This window comes from Heptranchias perlo, chromosome 6, assembly GCF_035084215.1.
Source record: "Heptranchias perlo isolate sHepPer1 chromosome 6, sHepPer1.hap1, whole genome shotgun sequence".
Lineage (NCBI taxonomy): Eukaryota > Metazoa > Chordata > Chondrichthyes > Hexanchiformes > Hexanchidae > Heptranchias > Heptranchias perlo.
In genome coordinates, this window is record NC_090330.1 from 50,724,671 (window position 1) to 50,745,069 (window position 20,399).

At 39.2% G+C, this 20,399-nt stretch overlaps 1 protein-coding gene across 1 annotated transcript in view; it reads right to left on the reverse strand.

Moving 5' to 3' along the window:
- Nucleotides 1-20,149, reverse strand: part of prcp (prolylcarboxypeptidase (angiotensinase C)) — a 32,472-nt gene extending 12,323 nt beyond the window's left edge. Inside the window, exons 1-5 of the mRNA XM_067986264.1 lie at nucleotides 19,851-20,149; nucleotides 15,873-16,013; nucleotides 11,096-11,197; nucleotides 4,801-4,982; nucleotides 1,544-1,701 (exon numbers count right to left, since the gene is read on the reverse strand). Coding sequence (XP_067842365.1) covers nucleotides 1,544-1,701; nucleotides 4,801-4,982; nucleotides 11,096-11,197; nucleotides 15,873-16,013; nucleotides 19,851-20,042 — 775 coding nt within the window. The 5' untranslated portion in view covers nucleotides 20,043-20,149. The remainder of the gene's footprint in view (nucleotides 1-1,543; nucleotides 1,702-4,800; nucleotides 4,983-11,095; nucleotides 11,198-15,872; nucleotides 16,014-19,850) is intronic.
- Nucleotides 20,150-20,399: the final 250 nt, after the last annotated feature.

The window sequence follows — 20,399 nt, forward strand, 5'->3', positions numbered from 1 at the left end:
TTAATACAGCTCAATTTAGAAAGTAACTCATTTGAAACACTTTTTCACCAAACGTATCAACACCATATAGAGCATAATAAAAAACCCACAGAACAAAATCTATGAAACAAGGTTCAAGACTCATTATCTATTACCTGACACACACACACACACACACACACACACACCAGTTCAGTTCTTCATGCTTGTAAAAGACCAACTTACGTAAAGTTTCTGAGGTGCCTTGCCTGCAACCAATGCATATTGGAAAATTGCAGGCTAATATCTCATACAAAGTAATCTCTATACACATATGTCTTTGTAAGTGTTGAGGTCCAGTAAAACCCTTTTAAATGTAAAAATGGCTGAATGCAAATGGGAAAGAAAGGATCGTTCTTTCATCATTTTTTGAACATTTATTTTTGTTCAAAATAGAAATAACTTGCTTATTTCAGAAAAAGAAACTTGCAGCATCCAGTCATCGCAGCTATTTTCTATCCTTGCCACTCTTCTCTTTCCCATACATAAACATGGAGTCAGTTTTCACAACACCCAGCTCTACCTCTCCACCACCTCCTTCAACCCTACATGTCTATGCTGAAACATTATCTGTCCAATATCAAATCACTGATGGATCCAACCTTCCTCCAATTGAACAATGGGAGGACCAAAACCATCATTTTCAGCCCCTGCCCCAAACTCCCTTACTTGTCATTGATTTCATCCTCCTCATTGGCCATTCACTCAACCTGAGCTGAGCTCAGCTCCATATCCATCACCAAGACCATTTATTTCCACCTTCTCAACGTTGCCTACATTCACCCCTCCCTCTGCTTCTCTGATGAAGAAATCTTCTCAAAACCATTTTGTTTATCCCTCCTAATCTCCACCTCCAATTCTCAGCCACCCTGTCCTTACTTTGGGATGCTTTCTACTTTGAAAGTGCTGTATAAATGCAAGACTTTGTTGCTGTTATTATTAATAGTTTGTGTTAAGCAGACACCATTCCGCAAGTCTTTTTGGGGGCAGTTGATAGCTTAGACAATGTGAAAATAGTACATACTGGCAAATAACTTAGTAGTCAACAAATTGGCAGCATCTATAAGGTGAACATAATGACTGTATTTGTAATGCTATTTTGGTCAGAAATTGAGGTGATCAAGGTTCAAAAAAGAATACTCAAAAACATGATGGCATACCAAGATGTAAAATGGAGTCTAAGAAACAAAGCACCTTCTAATCAGATTTGCAGCATTGGTGTATTTTCGCAGGGGAACAATTCTATGTATACAGTATATTTCTATTTTTCTCTAATACTGGTGGCATGTATTGTACAACACATATAAATTCTTGCATTTACACTTTTTTTAATCAATGAATTATTTTGTAGACATTATGTAGGCAAACATACATGTTGCAAGAGTTCTTCTGCTCCATAAGTTACTTTCTCAGGTGGGGAAATTAAAGTAAAATTATTTAAAATTTTAATCTAATGGGAAATCTTTAAATCAATAATAAATAAAAACTGTAACAACTGTCAAATCCCAGACAGGGGCTTCATTACCTGTGGATGACAGTTTATTTATTGCGTCCCAAGAATTCCTGATGCTTTCAGCACAGCCTTTTCCACTCTTTAAGAAATCATTGGTTACAATAGTGTAGAAGGTTCCGCATGGGCTCAAATCTTCAAACTGCCATATTGGAGCAGAAGCAGCAAGTGCTCTACGACAAAAACACAAATGGCTTAAAATTCAGTTGTGCAAATATTAGCGGATAATAATGCCTAATGTCTTTGCATGAAAAGTGTCCACTATTTTAACAAAGTTGTAAGGCCATTTATTTCAAACAGGTTAATGCCGCCATTAAAACAGCAGGAAAGGAATTTCATATGAACATATTTAGCATCTGTACAGTAATATTCATATAGCACAATTTCAAGGCCAAGCTAATTACATAGAATAATCATCCCTTGTTCTTTTCCCAGATCTTAATATTACAAAAAAAATTTGCTGGTGGTGCATAGGTCCACAAACGCACTGTATTCACACCCAGATGTAAAATCTGCTAATATAAAATGTCTGGATGGCATAGATTTCCGTAGAATCAATAAGATTTCAAAATTTTTCACTCAAGATTATATATGCAAGTACCCATATAGATACATCACCACACTTTTATTTAAAATTTGATTTGGATCACACACTGCACAATATTTATGTAAGCCGGCATTGCGATACAAAGTTTTATTTATGCCATTGTATTAGAATAAGCAGTTATAGAAAATTTAGATAAGTAAATATAGAAGCAGAGTTAATTATGCTATTTGTTTAGATAAACACTGGAAAAAGAAAAGTATTAAAAACAGATGGAAAACAGCAGTAAAATGGGATTAGAGTCAAGTGCTCCAAAATAGATCTGCAATCAACTACTTACTTACGATTCATATTTGGATCATATCTTTCTCTAGCTCCTTTTACTAACTTCTAATCATTTGATTTTAGACCTGGTACTGTTTCAGTCTCTTCCTTTGAACCACTGCCAACACTTACATGTCTTTTTACAAGCAGTCACCAAAGCTAGACATAATACATAGAAACATAGAAAATAGGAGCAGCAGTAGGTCATTCGGCCCTTTGATCCTGCTCCGCCAGTCAATATGATCATGACAGATCCTCTATCTCAATACCATATTCCTGCGCTCTCCCCATACCCCTTGATGCCTTTTGTGTCTAGAAATCTATCTAGCTCCTTCTTAAATATATTTAGTGACTTGGCCTCCACAGCCTTCTGTGGTAGAGAATTCCACAGGTTCACCACCCTCTGAGTGAAGAAATTTCTCCTTATCTCAGTCCTAAGTGTCCTACCCCATATCCTGAGACTGTGACCCCTCGTTCTGAACCCCCAGCTAGGGGAAACATCCTCCCTGCATCCAAGCTGTCTAGCCCTGTCAGAATTTTATACGTTTCAATGAGATCCCCTCTCATTCTTCTAAACTCGAGTGAATACAGGCCTAGTTGACCCAATCTCTCCTCATACAACAGTCCTGCCATCCCAGGAATCAGTCTGCTGAACCTTGCTGCACTCCCTCTATGACACATATATCCTCTCTTAGGTAAGGAGACCAAAACTGCACACAATACTCCAGGTGTGGTCTCACCAAGGCCCTGTATAACTGGAGTAAGACATCCTTGCTCCTGCATTCAAATACTCTTGCAATGAAGGCCAACATATCATTTGCCTTCCTAACTGCTTGCTGCACCTGCATGTTTGCTTTCAGGTGACTGGTGTACAAGGACATCCTGGTCCCTTTGTACATCAACATTTACCAATCAATCACCATTTAACTAATTCTCTGCCTTTCTGTTTTTCCTTCCGAAGTGGATAACTTCACATTTCTCCACGTTATACTGCATCTGCCATGTATTTGCCCACTCACTCAACTTGTCTAAATCACCTTGAAGCCTCTTTGCATCCTCCTCACAACTCACAATCCCACCTAGTTTTGTGTCATCAGCAAACTTGGAAATATTACATTTGGTTCCCTCATCCAAATCATTGATAATATAGTGAATAGCTGGGGCCCAAGCACTGATCCCTGCGGTACCCCACCAGTCACCGCCTGCCACCCCAAAAAAGACCCATTTATTCTTACTCTCTGTTTCCTGTCTGTTAACCAATTTTCAATCCATGCCAGTATATTACCCCCAATCCCATGTGCTTTAATTTTGCACTCTAACCTCTTATGTGGGACTTTATCAAAGGCCTTCTAAAAATCCAAATACACCAAATCCACTGGTTCTCCCTTATCTATTCTACCAGTTACAGCCTCAAAAAACTCCAGGAGGTTTGTCAAACATGATTTCCCTTTCATAAATCCATGTTGACTGTTCCATAATCTATAGAATTTTGGAAGATGACCACCAATGCATCCACTATTCCCATCTTTTAGTACTCTGGGATGCAGATTATCAAGCCTTGGGGATTTAGCGGCTTTCAGTCCCATTAATTTCTCCAGCACTATTTTTTTTTACTAATACTAATTTCCTTTAATTCCTCCATCTCACTAGACCCTTGGTTCTCTAGCATTTCTGGGAAGTTATTTGTGTCCTCTTCCGTGAAGACAGAACCAAAGTATTTGTTTAATTGCTGTTATTTCCTTGTTCCCCATTATAAATTCTCCTGTTTCTGACTGTAAGGGACCTACATTTGACTTCACTAATCTTTTTATTTTTACAAACTGTATGCAGGGTCTTGCCAACGTTTAGAAATTATGGTGGCATCACCTCTTTAGACTTTATTTTAGGATACTTTTATTTTAGGGTACTTTTATACCCAAACATCATTTGGCTTGACAACTGGTGCCACATAATAGGTCAACAATTTCATCTGGTCACATAACACAACCAAAAATCTGTTTTTCCTGCTGGATTTTTCTTCCTCAAATAAACTATAGAAAAATAATTAAAATTCACACTGGAATTTTTTTCAAGTATACTTTATATTTTATCAGAGGTTTGGTATTCCTTTGCATCTACATATGAACACAATTTGTAATATCTTTACCTCAGTGATCTACCATAGAATCAGACTGTAGATTCATCACTTTAAAAAAAATTAAACATTTGAACCAGAACAAAATTGTTTAAAGAACAGAGTACAAAATGGAAGCCAATTATTTTACTTCAAAAACTGAACATTCAAAAACAGTTCAAAATTCTGGGGTATTTTAAATTATATTCAAGTTAAACCTGAAGACAAAGATTTACCTCCCATGGGTGTTTTAGTGATTTCTTTCCCATCCCCTCCCAAACTAATACTCACCCGATAACAATGTGTGGATACTTCATCCTAAACCAGGCTGCTAACATTCCTCCATAGGAGCCTCCTATAGCAATAACAGGACTGTTTTGAGCTCCAGTGATGGTCTGTTTGAGACTCCTAATAAGAACTGCAAAATCAGCCAAAGCCTGCTCAGAGGTGAAGTAATTCAAGTGCTTAAGATTCTAAAAGAGAAGCAATGGTAATATGTAATTGCAAAACATGACATCTCCTAATATCCTCTACATATTTCAAAATATGTCCATGTAAACAAAGTTATTTCTCTAAATAGCTAAACAGTATAAAGAGCAGAGTTAAGGAAAGATATGGAAGTACAAATGTTAACTTACAGCAGCTGGAACAATAAATATTTAGACCCAAGTAATAAAGAAGGGTTCAGGAAATACCAGAAATGATCAATATTTGAAATATCTAATGTGCTGTTGGCCTTAATGCTCCTCCATGGGAAGGTGTGTAAGAACATAACAGATTTGATCAGTACCCAAAACCACTAACATGAAAAGAGAAAGGACTTTTATTTTATGAAGCATATTTAATACCACACTCTAGATCAACATTATAAGTAAATCTGTTTAATAGCATGAAAGGATTATGGTACACTGCATCAATAATGATAATAATAAGTCAGTGAGTGGAAAAAAAAATCTTAGAATCATAGGAAGGTTTACAGCACGGAAGGAGGCCATTCGGCCCATCAAGTCCACGCCAGCTCTATGCAAGAGCATTCCAGCCAGTCCCACTCCCCCGCCCGCCCTATCCCCGTAGCCCTGCAAATTTTTTCCTTTCAAGTCCTTATCCAGTTCCTTTTGAAAGCCATGATCGTATCTGCCTCCACCACCCCCTCGGGCAGTGCATTCCAGATCCTAACCACTCGCTGCATAGAAAAGATTTTCCTCATGTCACCTTTGGTTTTTTTGCCAATCACCTTGAATCTATGACCTTTGGTTCTTGACCCTTCCACCAATGGGAACAGTGTCTCTCTATCTATTCTATCTCGACCCTTCATGATTTTAAATACCTCTATCAAATCTCCTCTCAACCTTCACTGCTCTAAGGAGAACAACCCCAGCTTCTCCAGTCTATCCACGTAACTAAAGTCCCTCATCCCTGGAATCATTCTAGTAAATCTTTTCTGCATCCTCACTAAGGCCTACACATCTTTCCTAAAATGCGATGCCCAGAACTGGACTCAATACTCCAGCTGTGGTCGAACTAGTGTTTTATAAAGGTTCATCATGACTTAATTGCTTTTGTACTCTATGCCTCTATTTATAAAGCCCAGGATCCCGTATGCTTATTGAACCGCTTTCTCAACCTGCCCTGTCACTTTCAATAATTTGTGCACATATAGCCCCAGGTCTCTCTGTTCCTGGACCCCTTTTAGAATTGTGCTCTCTAGTTTATATTGCCTCTCCTTGTTCTTCCTACAAAAATGTATCATTTCGCATTTTTCCACGTTAAATTTCATCTGCCACATGTCCACCCATGCCACCAGCCTGTCTATATCCTCTTGAAGTCTATCACTATCCTCCTCACTGTTCACTACACTTCCAAGTTTTGTGTCATCTGCAAATTTGGAAATTGTACCCTGTACACCCAAGTCCAAGTCATTAATATATATCAAGAAAAGCAGTGGTCCTAGTACCGACCCCTAGGGGACACCACTGTACACCTCCCTCCAATCCAAAAAAACTGTTCACCACTACTCGCTGTTTCCTGTCCCTTAGCCAATTTTGTATCCATGTTGCTACTGCCCCCTTTATTCCATGGGCTTCAATCTTGATGACAAGCCTATTATGCTGTACTTTATCAAGCACCTTTTGAAAGTCCATATACACCACTTCAACCAAACTGCCTTCATCAACCCTCTCTGTTACCTCAACAAAAAACTCTATCAAGTTAGTTTAACACGATTTGCCTTTAACAAATCCGTGCTGGCTTTCCCTAATCAATCCACCCTCGTCCAAGTGACTGATAATTCTGACCCGTGTTATAGTTTCTAAAAGTTTCCCCACCATCGAGGTTAAATTGACTGGCCTGTAGTTGCTGACCACAACTAAAAGAAGTTTTGAAACATCTTATTGGCTTGAATAACTTTCTACTCAGAAAGCATTTCCATTAAGATGTGAATATTCTTCAGAACGTGTGCATTAAAAGCAGTTGTATTGTGCTTGCACAGAATAAAAAGATGTAGATTTTATTCTCCCCCACCCTCTCTAAGCTCCACTTTACTCTAAATCTGAAACACTACCAGCTCAGGGAAGAGAAAAAAACAACATACATACACATGCAGTATTTTCACCAAGTTCAGTCCCACATCTCCGAGCAGCCAGCTAAAGCCCAGCTTTGGCAATGGTCTGAAAGCGAGTTACCCATCCATTCTCTCAATTGGAGAGACATGGCCCCGAGGGGCATACAAAATGAGAAAATACAGGGGGAAGAATCTGAGGATGTATGCTCGATTGGAGGGTAAATATCCTCACTAAAAACACCTTCGTGCTTTGTTAGCCATTTCTGTCGAACTGACAGAAAGCAATGTTCAACAAGAAGAGTAGATCAAGAGGATAAGTAGGCATGAAATTTTCTGAAAATTTATATCTTATCCCATAATGGAATTCCTCTATGTGTGAAGACTGAATTGTCAAATATATTACTTGTGCACCACTAGCAGCAGCTAATAGAACCATAAAACCAGAAGTTTACAGCACAGAAGGAGGCCATTCAGCTTGTCATGTCTGTGCCGGCTTTGTCAGAGCAATCCAAAATGAATCCCACTGCTCAGCTCTCCACATCTTGTATCCTCACCTGTTTCAAATGTGTATCCATATTTCCTTTGAAACATGTAATGATCTTTGCTCTAACCCCTCCCTGTGACAAAGCATTAGCTCTCTGTTCATCCACACCCTTCAGCGTTTTTGCATTGGGTGCAAATTCACGTTCCTTGTTTACCTTCCCAAAATGTATTACCTCATGCTTGCATTAAAGCACCAGAGCTAATGGTATTTGTGTATTATAATAAATGCACTTGATAATTTGAAGACATTCTATACACACTAAAATTAGCTTGTGTGTGAAGGGAAACTGCTTGTTTTATGCAATTTGGAAGGTTAAAATGCTGAGGCTCTTTTAAATTTTTCTTTTATTTTCAAGACCTGCCCCATTACAAACGTTTTTTTTGAATCAGACGAGTATCTGACACATGCTGAAACATATCACCATGTCTAAGAGTCTCCGAACCACGTTGCTGAGAAACTTACACCTTTGTAAAAATTTTATTTTCCCAATATGCAAATTTTCTTCCTATGGGGATAGACCGGCAGATCCTAGGCTTAAACACCTTCAAATTTAACCAGCAAAAAACAAAAAGCATACTAGCTTACTAGGTTAGTTTCTCACTGCTTGTCCAGCTGGGACCACAATACCAGTTTGGGCATTGGCTTATTTGGAGCTGAGTGGGAATCCTGGCCCCAGTGACAGGTCTGCCCCTTCAGGTTCCATTAGTGAGCCAGGCTGGCAGGCCAATCGTCAACAGTGCACTGAAGAGCTGCCTGGTTCAGATATCAGATGAACACATCTGCTACAAAGCGTCCGAACTTCGACTGCAAGATGTATCATCTTGAATGATTGCACTTGGTCTGCCCAATTTTTCAAAATTTTTGTGATATATATCATTTTTTTTACCTCCCCTTCCTGCAGTGATTTCCCTCCCGCTCTCGAGGTGGGGTCTCCAATGCAAGCACAAATCCCACTGGAAGCCCAGTGAAAATAGTAAAATGGGCTGGACCCCAGGAACTCAGACAAGGCCAGGGACACAGACATGAGGTGGGTGTAAGCCTTGGCCTTGTTGCTGGGAGGAAAAGTCCAACTTGCTAAAGTGCTGAAGACATTTGTGTTTGGCCACAGTGAGACAGATGATCAAAGAAAGAGAAGAGAGGCTAGACTGTGATACTCTACATCTTGCAGATCACAAATAGGGAGGCCAACCTCATGCTGCAAGATGATATCAACACAAAATCAGTGCACACATACGCTTGGGCACATTCACCATAGACACAGCATCGGACAATTTGGGAAGATGCTGAAATGTAGCAATATCAGTGCAGGACCACCTCCTGCAGGTGGATTTGAAGACCGCTGTGACTTTGACCAGTTTACGCTATATCAATGACATAGGTCCCATGCCCAAGACAGCACAAGCACCAACAGCAAAAGTACAGCATAAAAATAGGATAAGATTGTTAACTGGATAGGATCACTGTATAGTTTTAATGTGTTACAAATAGCCATTTCAAAATGTTCATACCCACTCTACACTAAAAACGTCAAAGGTTTTAGCGGTCAAAGAGTTAAAACACTGACTCAACCAGTTCAATGTCTGTGGCACGATTTCACATCCCACATCCTGGATATTTGGACTGCTTCCAGTGAAATGATTTTACTGTAGTCCTTTGAATGTGGCTTTGAACACAGGCTAATTCTTTGAGAATGCAAGAAACATAATCAAGCACTTAATTACTGACGGTCACAAAGTTCACAACATGAAGGTGGTAGAAGCAGCGTTTGTCCGATTGATTACGCTGGGATGGAAAGATTTTTTTTTTAAAAAAGCATACAAATCCTGACTTGATGGCTTTCCATTTCTCCTAGACTCTACTTTATAAGTTGTTCTCATGGTCTGTGACTTCTGGATTTACTTCCTTAGCCATGTATCTCAGTTATACAGGGGCCCAGAGTTCTAACCCAGGCTCAGCATTTACCACCTACTGTTACCCTATTCATACTCCAAGATGAGTTAAAAAGAAAGGATAAGAAACACGAATAGCCATATCCACAGCGCTCTTGTATCGTGTTCCTCCCCCACTTATCCCACTACTTCTGCTCTGCATACGAAGTTTCAAAATCAAGAACTACAAAACAATAAACATTTATATTTGTGTGGCTGCATGCCTGCACGGATTCCCTTTTCCCGTGCTTGCCCAATCTCTTTCGATCCCCCCTCTCCTTTTATTCACTCTCGTGTTTTTTTAAAATTTACTGCCTTGAGACTAGAAGCAGAAACAGTCAGAAAATGTTTTTGAGGCTGTGGGAATTTGGCAGTGGAACCTGCCTGACTCCACATGCCTCTTCTGGTGGATTTCACTGATTCAATTCAAACATGGTCAATTCAGGAAGTTTATAGTGGAAGGGAGAGTTGAGTTTTCTGTACATTCAACATCATAAACAGGCAGTCAACCACACAGAGGTACCTTAGCTGTTCCTTTCCATCTGCCTAATTCAGCTTTCAGTTCTTTCCAACAGACTATTTTGGAATAGCCTGATTCTCCCTTGCCAGCACACAAAGGTTGATGGCCGAGTCAAATGCAAAAGGCATAGAGCCCTGCTAAAATTTACATTATAATGACATTTAGAGACTGAACATGCATTCTTACTCTCTATTTTACAAACCTTTGCATTTCATATCCCTGGTCATCAATGCCAACATACTTTGCAATCTCGTCCTTCCCTGTCTGATTAGTTTTAAACATCCTCTTATTCCCTAGCCCTACTATTTTGTTGATTTTTTAAAAAATTTAAAACAAAAAACAGATGCAGATGACAAAGAACTAACTTGGAGTTACTGTGCCTGGCAGAGAGCCAACTGTGATTACAGACTTCAGAAGCAAACTCAATGACAACTACAACTTGCATTTATATAGCACCATTAATGTAAAGAAACGTCTCAAGACACTTCACAAATAGGTGATGGCTACTGAGAATTCAACTCCCTCATGCTGTTGTGCTCAGGAACTTCGCCAAGCTGGAATGTATGGATGAGTCTCTATGAAATAGCTGATCAGGACTAAGCAGTGAACCTACAGAACACATTTCTAATGAGCAAGGTCAACTATTTAAGAACCCCTTCTTCTGAAATCTAAACCCTAGATTTCCTGATTGGCATCATTTTAAACCGGTGGCAACCCATTTATAGTATTTATTTTAAATGGGTTACCCCCACATTAAAATAAGACTAATTAGGCTTACATTGCCTTATCTGAAGATAATGCACTACATTGTAGAGATTTAATGGCATGAATTGAGCGTTACAACAGTACTGCTATAGTGCTCAATACATGCCATTAAATCTCTATTGCATTTACACAGCATGATTCTTCTGCAGTCAGGTTTGTAGTAGGAACAGAAGACAACAGCAGCACGGTATTGAAAAGAACACTACATTTGTCTCTGAAACATACCAGACAAAAAAGTTAAGTTTGTAACATGTGTTTTTCCAACTTACACTGAATGATTTTTTCCCAAAAGGCATAGACTCTCCATAATACCTATGTTCAGCAAACACCAACATGGCTCCCAGTTCCTTCGATACATCCCACATAAAACCCTAAAATAAAAAGTGTTTATATATAAAACATGTGATTTTAACATTGATTATAAAAGCAAGGAAGCACGAAATACAAAGTGAGATCAAGGAAGTTAGAGAATAACTTAGAGGAAAAATATTAAATCACCTACCTTAGGTATGATCTTCAGCATTTCAACTGTCACCTAGAATTAGGATTTGCCATCATCAACTTTTATTTTTGAGAGAGGGGGGAGGATGTAGGAGAGATAATCACCTAAGGCCACTGATCCTTTTAAGAACTCCATATGTTTTCACTAGAACTTGGCCAGGTAATCTTCCTCTACTTGTAAACTGCAATTAGTTCTTTGACCATGGAAGGCAGCAAAGACCCCACACAAAAATGTAACTTAACCAGCACTAGGTTAAGAGGAAGGAAGAAGAGAAAGCAAGCAAGGGGGCAAGAAAAGAAAAAGCGTGAAAGATTTTAAGAAAAACAAAAAGAGAGAAAGAAATAAGGAACAGGAGGAAAGAATAAAAAGAAACAACAGAAAGAAGAAGGAAGAAAGAAAAGCTCCCCTTAAGTATTTCAAATATAAAATTACTTTTGAAAAGCTGTCAGTTTTCATATAGGTAAACGCAGAAGCTAATTTGCACACAGCAAGGTCCTACAAACAGCAAGGAGATCAATGATCAGTTAACTTGTTTTTCATCCTCTTAACTAATTGAACATACTTTTGTTCTTTTAATGCCTTTCTATTGCCTTATTGATCATTTTTATCATTTGACAGTTTTCTATTAAGCAATTAGCAGATCATTCAACCCATGATTGGAGTATCTGTTGTTTCTCCTCCCTCTTATTTTTTTCTCTCTTGGTCCTAACCTTACTAAAATGCTTTTTTATCTTTTAGTTTTCAGTTCTGATGAAGGACATATATCTGAAACACTAACTTGTTTTTTGTTCTTTACAGATGCTGACTGACCTGCTATGTATTTCCAGCAATATCCACTTTTATTTCCAGCTTTCTCTGATGCTTCCAGCCTTGACCAGGAAAACACAAAGCAACACATTCCATTACCCCTATTTAATGATGGGTTTGCCAAGGCTTTGTTCCCATAACAAAAATAACTGTCTAATTTGATAAATACCACTGGATCTGTACAAATAGAATGATAAAACTCTACACTCATCAACAAAGTGATACTCCCATTCAATGGATCAACAACTTGCATTTATATAGCACAATTAGGGTAGAAAAACATCCCAAGGCAGTTTACCAAGGCATAAGGAAAATGGACACCAGCTAAAGCAGGATGGGTTAGGAGGCGTGACCAAAAGATGGCCAAAGAAGTGGGTTTAAAGGGGAGTCTTAAAAAAGGAAAGTGGGGTGGAAGGGTTTAAGGAAAGAATTCCAGAGTGTGGGACCTAGGTGGCGGAAGGCATGGCTACCAATGGTGGGGTGAAGGAGTGGGAATGCACGAGGCCGGAGTCAGAGGAACAGAATATAAGGTGAGGTGGGGGGTTGTAGGGCTAAAGCAGGTTACAGAGATAGAGAGAGGCAAGACTATGGACAGACAGAAACACAAGAATGGCAATTTTAAAACGTGAGGAGCTGGGGGACCGGGAGCCAATGTAGGTCAGCAAGTACAAAGGTGATGGGTGAATGGGATAAGACACGGGCAGCAGAGTTTTGAATAGGATGATGTTTATGTAGGACGGAGGGTGAAGGGTGGAGAATGGGAGCCCAGATAGGAAAACATTGGAATAATTGAATCTGGAGGCAGCAAAGGCATAAAGGAGGGTTTCAGCAGCAAATAGCTGAGGTAGAAATGGAGGTGGGTGATATTACAGAGGTGAAAGTAGTCAGTCTTTGTGGTGGAGAGCATATGAGGTTGAGGATCAGCTCGCAGTCAAACAATATGTCGAGGTTCTGAACAGTCTGGTTCAGCCTGAGACAGTCGCCAGGAAGGGGGATATAGTCAATAACAAGGGTACAGGGTTTGTGGTGACAGCAGGAGCAATGACTTTGATCTTCCCAATGTGTAACTGAAAAAAACTGTGGCTCATCCAAGACTGGATATCAATGAAAGAATCATACTGAGCTGTTTAATATGCTAATGTCTGTTTAATGGAGTCACTGGTGACAGCCTGTCCAGTAGTTTCCTGATACCTGGCTGGATAAAATGTTAATTTGCATCGATCATAGATTATTCAAAGTGGTTGGGACATATATCCTATGCAATTGACAACCTTCACATTTAATGTAGTTATGATAATACTTTTAACATCCTTTGTTCTGATATACCATTCAAAATCCTTGAATGATCTATCTGAGGCTGACTTTCACTTGGTCGGCAGCCAGTCTGAGACCGTCATGAATATAAAGCTAGTCGGTGGCACCATGTTATGATTTCGTCATGCAGGAAGTGAGCAACCAGGTTTCTAGGATTAATTTTATGCTGCATCTTTGTTATTTTGACATTTCAAAAAGAACAGCAAAATTTGTAGTTACTGTAAATATATTGGTTGTACCGGGTAATGTTTAATATTAAATACCTTTGGTTTATAACCTGAGCCATGGTCTAAAAGACGGAATGTTCTTCAGTCTTCCAGAGTTGGGATCACATGGCAGCACATGATATATTCCAGTAGGCTGGAGAAAGGCGACAAGGGTTTTCTGTTCGTTCAGTTTCCAGACCTGTTGGCTGTTGCTACACTACACAAATTCCTGTCATCTAATAGGGTTCTGGAGTATTAGATCAGCGCCCCTACCACTGGACTCAATGTACCTACTGGGGCCACAGTCTAAAGATGCATTGCAGAAACTTGCCAAGCTTACTTTGACAGTATTTACTAGCCCCTCAAACTCTACCGCTAAAAGAAGCAATATCATGGGAATACCATCAACTCCAAGTTCCCTTCTAAGTCATGTACCATCCTGAGCTGGACATATATTGCAATTCCTTAACTGTTGCTGGGTCAAATCCTGAAACTTCCTACCTAACATCACCATGGGAGCACCATCACTGCAAGGATGTAATAATTCAAAAAGGCAGCCCACCATTACCTTCTCATTCAAATAGGGATTGTAGAATAGTGTATAATACATTAGGTTAACAGCTTGACATAAGTAAGGGGCATCATGGGATCATTCGCATAGAGAGCTACAGTAAAGGAGGAATTTTGAATCCAATTTTGGCAAATTAGTTTACACCCCTTGCACCCAATCGCTGAGGTTTTCTAGTTAGTATTGTACAATTATAATAACTTGTGATTAATTCAACATTACACTTTAGAAATACCATCAGAGCAGACATATATTACTGCACAGCATCTTACTGCTGTTGCTGGAATAGGTTGAGCAATGTGACCTGGGGAAGAATTTGAAATAGTTTTTGAGCAGAGCCTGATCCTTTTTCTGCTCAACCTTAACTCTGCATATTCCTCCGTGTGTGCCATTATACATCTACAATCCCTCTGATCACTGAGAAATCAGCAAAAAAAAGTGTAAAATTGATAAAGCATAACAAAAAGAACAGTGAAAGCACAAAACAGAGTAATCATAAAAGCAGATGACAAACACAGCAAGGAAATTCATAATCCAAAATGAGGAAGTAATAGCACAGGAGGAAACAGAAGGGAACAATTGCAGGAAACTAAAAACTGAAAGCATGAAAAGAGAAATCGCAACTGAGCCAATCAATTTTTAAAACAAATATCCATCCCAAGTATTGATAAATACACCTCTAAAAATGGTAAGATTCTAAGACAATCCCTGCACACAAAAAGGTATAATATTTATAAACTTGTTTCAGTTAACATGACTTGTTCAAACATTTTCATCTTATTCAAAAAAAATGGTTGAACAGATTCAAGTTCATAAATTGGAATGTTTGTTAACACAGCTTGATAGTAAATTAGTAAGTCTTAAAATACTCTGTAAACACAATATAGATCCAAACTTAAAATATTTTGGGAATGGCTGTAATCTTCCCAGTAGGCTGTTATATTCAAGTAATTAACACTCTATGAATTGGAAGTTCTTTAGCAGAATTATGAAGTAGTAAAATAAAGTGTTTGAAAAATTATTACACTATATTACAGTAGCGTCGTGGCATATAAGAAAGTACTTATAGAGGAGACCTTCCTGGGTCTGTACCAGGAAAACTGGATCACCTGAGCAAAGTGAATATCGGAAAATCAGAGTGCATGCCTATAAAACAACCCGCCAGATTTTCAATATTCACTGTGTACATGCAATCCAGTACAGCTGGATGCCGACCCAAGCAAATCTCCCCTTCTAGCTCATAAAATGAGCAAACCATACATAAAATTATCCAGTTATTTTACATTGGAAAAATTGTGCAATAAACTCATTGTTACAGCAACAGTTTGGTGCATTAATAGTTCCAATTTCATTATATAGTATCAAATCTATCGTAAGATAAAATTACTGGGGTGACAAAAATTAGCCCTAGTTCCTGATTGCTATCCAGTAATCTCCCTTGGGAAATATGCATGTGAATTTCCAGTGTGGACAGGATTGGACTCAGCTGAGATGCTCCCCACCCAAGGCGAACTCTCGCTGTCTAAGCTCATACTTGAAGAATGACGATATAGGGGGAGGAAAACACCACACATGGAACTGTTGCTGCAGAAGTCAATGACTTCAGGAGAAGAATAGAAAAGGAAAGAAACTTCAAAAATTGTTTTTACCGTATTGTTACAGAACCACGTGATGTCTCCCTCATTTCCTGTATAGAAAAGAATGGGGCCTCCATCTTGATTCCAATATCTGTCTGCTATCAGGTACCTTTGTTTGAATGTAGAATCTTCAGCAAATCCGAAGTGATCAACCTGTGGAAAATATAATTTATATATAATTTAGCTAGCTATATTTCATGAAGATTTAATGGATTCATTTTTCTGCTACTGATACAGTATAATAATGGCATCAAACATTTGTTTGGACAAATAGATTTCCTATGGCATTGCTCATGGGTAGTCTGGAACCTGGAGTGCAGTTTCTGATGGTTACCTCTTGTAGCCTAAATGCAACACCAATTCACCCAGAATTATAATACAGCAAATTTACTAAAGCAATACACCACGTGGCTGACACAAAGTAAAAAATATTACACACTACATACCCTGGGCACTACTGTCCACAGGAGCAAGATGAATACTACAACTCAGGATTATCACTAGAAGAACAAAGGGGGAAGTTAGCAAAATCTTTTCACATGATTATTAGAACATGAAATGCTTTACTACAGGTGGCTGTTGAGGTAGGGAGTACAAAAATCATTCAAACAGGAATTGGAGAAGTAATGGAAAAGGATGAATATTAAAAAATGCAAAGAAAAAGGATTAGGGCAAATCGTTGTAGCACAGTTTTTATGATCCAAATGGTCTCTTTCTGTGCTATTATAATTATGATCCTATGAAATCGTATGATGCATCACAAATATACATACAAAGTTGTCCAAGGTGGTATAACTATCTGCTCCTTTTCTACTGGGTTGCAATGATGTAAGCTGTCATGGGCATTCTGGACATTGTAGTTTTCACCATACTCTCACCAAACTACAGCTCCCATATTGCATTCTCTCTCTCTCTAGGTGTAATTTTAACTTTATCGCCCATTTTACAGCAAATTGACCGCCCATTATACAACGCACCTAATTTTCCTTTCATTAAAATCAGGTTGTTTTACAGTCACCCAAAGTTAAAATTTACCCCCTCTCTCACACTCATATGTTCACACACAATTTGTGCACAGCAGCTGGAAATCTCCAGCACTCAATGCTCACATGAAATTTCCAACTCAAACTTAAGGCCCAGACTGAAACACAGGCCTGGCTGGGGAAACTTTCTGCAGACATTCCAAACATTAAATGGCCAATTTTATTGGTATATTGTAGTGATGTTTTTTTCAGAATTGTGTAATCTTTGTGTGTTTGTTATGTGGTAAATGATTCTTCTAGCTGAATACATCACCAGAGAAAAGGAAAATGTACAAAAACAATGAAGGAATTATTTGGTTGATTTGATTGATTGGTGTTGTAGTACTTGCCGATTTATGAACGGCAGCTTAGAAAAAAAATTGAGGGATTTAATTGCTTGGTTTCCCATTATTTACTCATTGGTACTTTTTGTTACTTGAATTAATTCACATTTAGTCACAGGTATTTGATTGGTAATTTAGCAATTACGTGATTAGTTGAAACTATCGCCATTTTTGCTCTACAGATGTCCAATGTCAATGAAAGCTACATAAGTTGCAAGAATTTAATTACATAAATTAGTACCAAACACAATGGATTTTTTGTTTAATCCACACTAACAGGTTTGTATTTCTGAAGAAGATTAAGTGAAGTGCGTGTTATGCCAAGTGTCTTCCTTCCTGACATCTTGTCTGATTAATCCGATATTAGAATATCAATTCCCCCGACCATTTATTGAGTTACTGCTATGTAAATTAGATCTAGATGGGGCAAGCAGCTTCACCTCAATGTCTCAAACTAATCTCTTCCAAAACAAAACATAGATGGAACTAAAGACAAGCTGTAGTCATCTACTGCGAGTGTTTAGATAATATTTTTTCTAAAAATTATCACATTATAAGCTTTAAAAAAACATAACTTCCAAGATTACAGGATCGAGGCAATCTTAAAAAAAATCTTGAAATGCTTGTATGAATTATAAATATGAAAAATATTTTGAGTTGCTACAGTAATGTCCCAGGGCTCAGGTTGATTATTTGTTACTCATACTACAAGTGGATTTTATAACTAGTGTGTTTTTTAAAAATTATTTTTATAACAGTGACAGTCAGACCAATGTCTCATTGGCTATACCAGCACACAATCCCACTTTAGGCACTCATTCATTAGTTCTGGATCTTTTTTTTACATCAGACAAGATGCCCCCACCCTCTCCAACTCCATAACCTCCATCTTTCAAATAAGCGCTGTTTTCAGAAACAGCTCTGTAAATTCCGAAGTCGGATCGCCTGCCTCACTCTCGAGTTATACTTTGTTTCACATTGATGCTCCTCTGAAGCGATTTTGCATGAACCCAAAAGCAATATTAATGACAGACCTGTAAGATTCAATTCTTTCATTCTATTGTGATACAACTGTCAACTAGTCCAGCTTTATCACTTAAGCTATTATAACCAAACTGTGCTAATTGTCCAAATAGTCCATCTGTGCCCATTGAATAAAACAGCAAGAAGGTTAATGGCGATTCATTGTCCTTCCAAGGTGTACATTAGACCTGATGTGGAGATGCCGGTGATGGACTGGGGTTGACAATTGTAAACAATTTTACAACACCAAGTTATAGTCCAGCAATTTTATTTTAAATTCACAAGCTTTCGGAGACTTCCTCCTTCAAACATTTACAAACATTTACCTGAGGAAGGAGGAAGTCTCCGAAAGCTTGTGAATTTAAAATAAAATTGCTGGACTATAACTTGGTGTTGTAAAATTGTTTACATTAGACCTAGTGATTACTGTTAAGGCTACAAAGAACACGAGTAAAAAAAGTCACTAGCCGCTTTAGTTTCTTCAGCTCACATCTGTAGCAAGATTTAAGAATGTTGTGTTTCTGCCACAATATCCTTTCACAAGTTGCTTTCATTAAAAAGAGGGCAAGCTTCCACACAAGCTGCTCCCAGGCTTCTTCCTATGTCCTTGTGATCCATCTATTATTAGGAGGTGCAGGGGAACATCCTAGGATGACTTGCACATCCTATGCAGGACAGCTTGTCATCCAGTTTCCGCCTCACCCTAGGAATATATCTTAAATCTGGAACTCATTATGTGGAGAAGTCACAAGATTAAACCCACATCCTACCGATGATGCAGCCTATCCTCTTTAGGTTCATAAACAACTTAAATCACAATGTGGCACACTGGATCATTAACACACAATGCCACAGGGAAAGGGTCAAAGGTTTGATCTCTCCTGAGTTCTCAAATCTAAGTTTGGCTATTGTAGAGAGGAGTGAAGGAGAGGTCAGGAACTCCCCAGGAGGAAAAGGAGGAAGAACAAATCATATACCCCTGTTGTGTTTCCTTCTGACTATAGGAAGTGTATGATCTGGCAAACATTTTTACACTAAATACTGACTTTTTGAAATTAAGTTTTCACAAAGGCTACAATTATAATAATTCACATTTTGTTGATTATTGCATGTACTCATTATAAACAGCGTAATTAACGCAAGTTTAATTATCTAAATTTTAAAAGTTGAAATACGTTTCTGCTCATTCGTAGTTTAAATATAAACTGGGGGAGGGGATTATACAGAAAGTAAGTAGTCCGATCTTTGTTTTAAACAAAGAGAATGAGACTCCGTCACAAATAAGGCGGCAGCAATTATTAATTTGAAATCGATAGCAAGAAAGCAGCTCCCTGACTTTGGGGTACAAACAGTTAATTTATGCACCCGAGCTTTTTGTGGTAAAGGTCGAGTCAGCAGATGCAACTTCCAATTTGAAATTAGGAGGTTGTGCAATTTACATAATGAGATGTGAAGATCTTCCCGGTCCGAGTCTGATTAAATGTTTCTGCCACATTATCACGGTGCTGGGATTTTCAATTCAATCGAGCCGCACCAAACATCTGCACGTTTACTATTTCGATGGCAAGTCCGGAAACACTCGCCCAACGGCTCTTACTCACCTTCTGCTGGAAATACCGAGTTTTATAATCGAATCGGTCCGTGTGCTTCGACCGGGCGGAGAGGGGTCTCGAGTGCCGGTGGGAGACAAGGGCCGAGGCCGCGGTCACCAGACCCAAGGCCGCGGTCACCAGACCCAGGGCCGCGGTCACTATGGTGACAACCGTAATCGACAGCTTCAGCGACACCGCCATCGATACTCGAGTAAAGCGATTGGGGGAGGGGAAAGAGAGGAGTGAGTGACGGGGGAGGAGTGTGACTGACGGGGAGATTGTGACTGACGGGGAGATTGTGACTGACGGGGAGATTGTGACTGACGGGGGGGAGGGGAGATTGTGACTGACGGGGGGGAGGGGAGATTGTGACTGACGGGGGGGAGGGGAGATTGTGACTGACGGGGGGGAGGGGAGATTGTGACTGGGGGGGGAGGGGAGATTGTGACTGGGGGGGGAGGGGAGATTGTGACTGGGGGGGGAGGGGAGATTGTGACTGGGGGGGGAGGGGAGATTGTGACTGGGGGGGGAGGGGAGATTGTGACTGGGGGGGGAGGG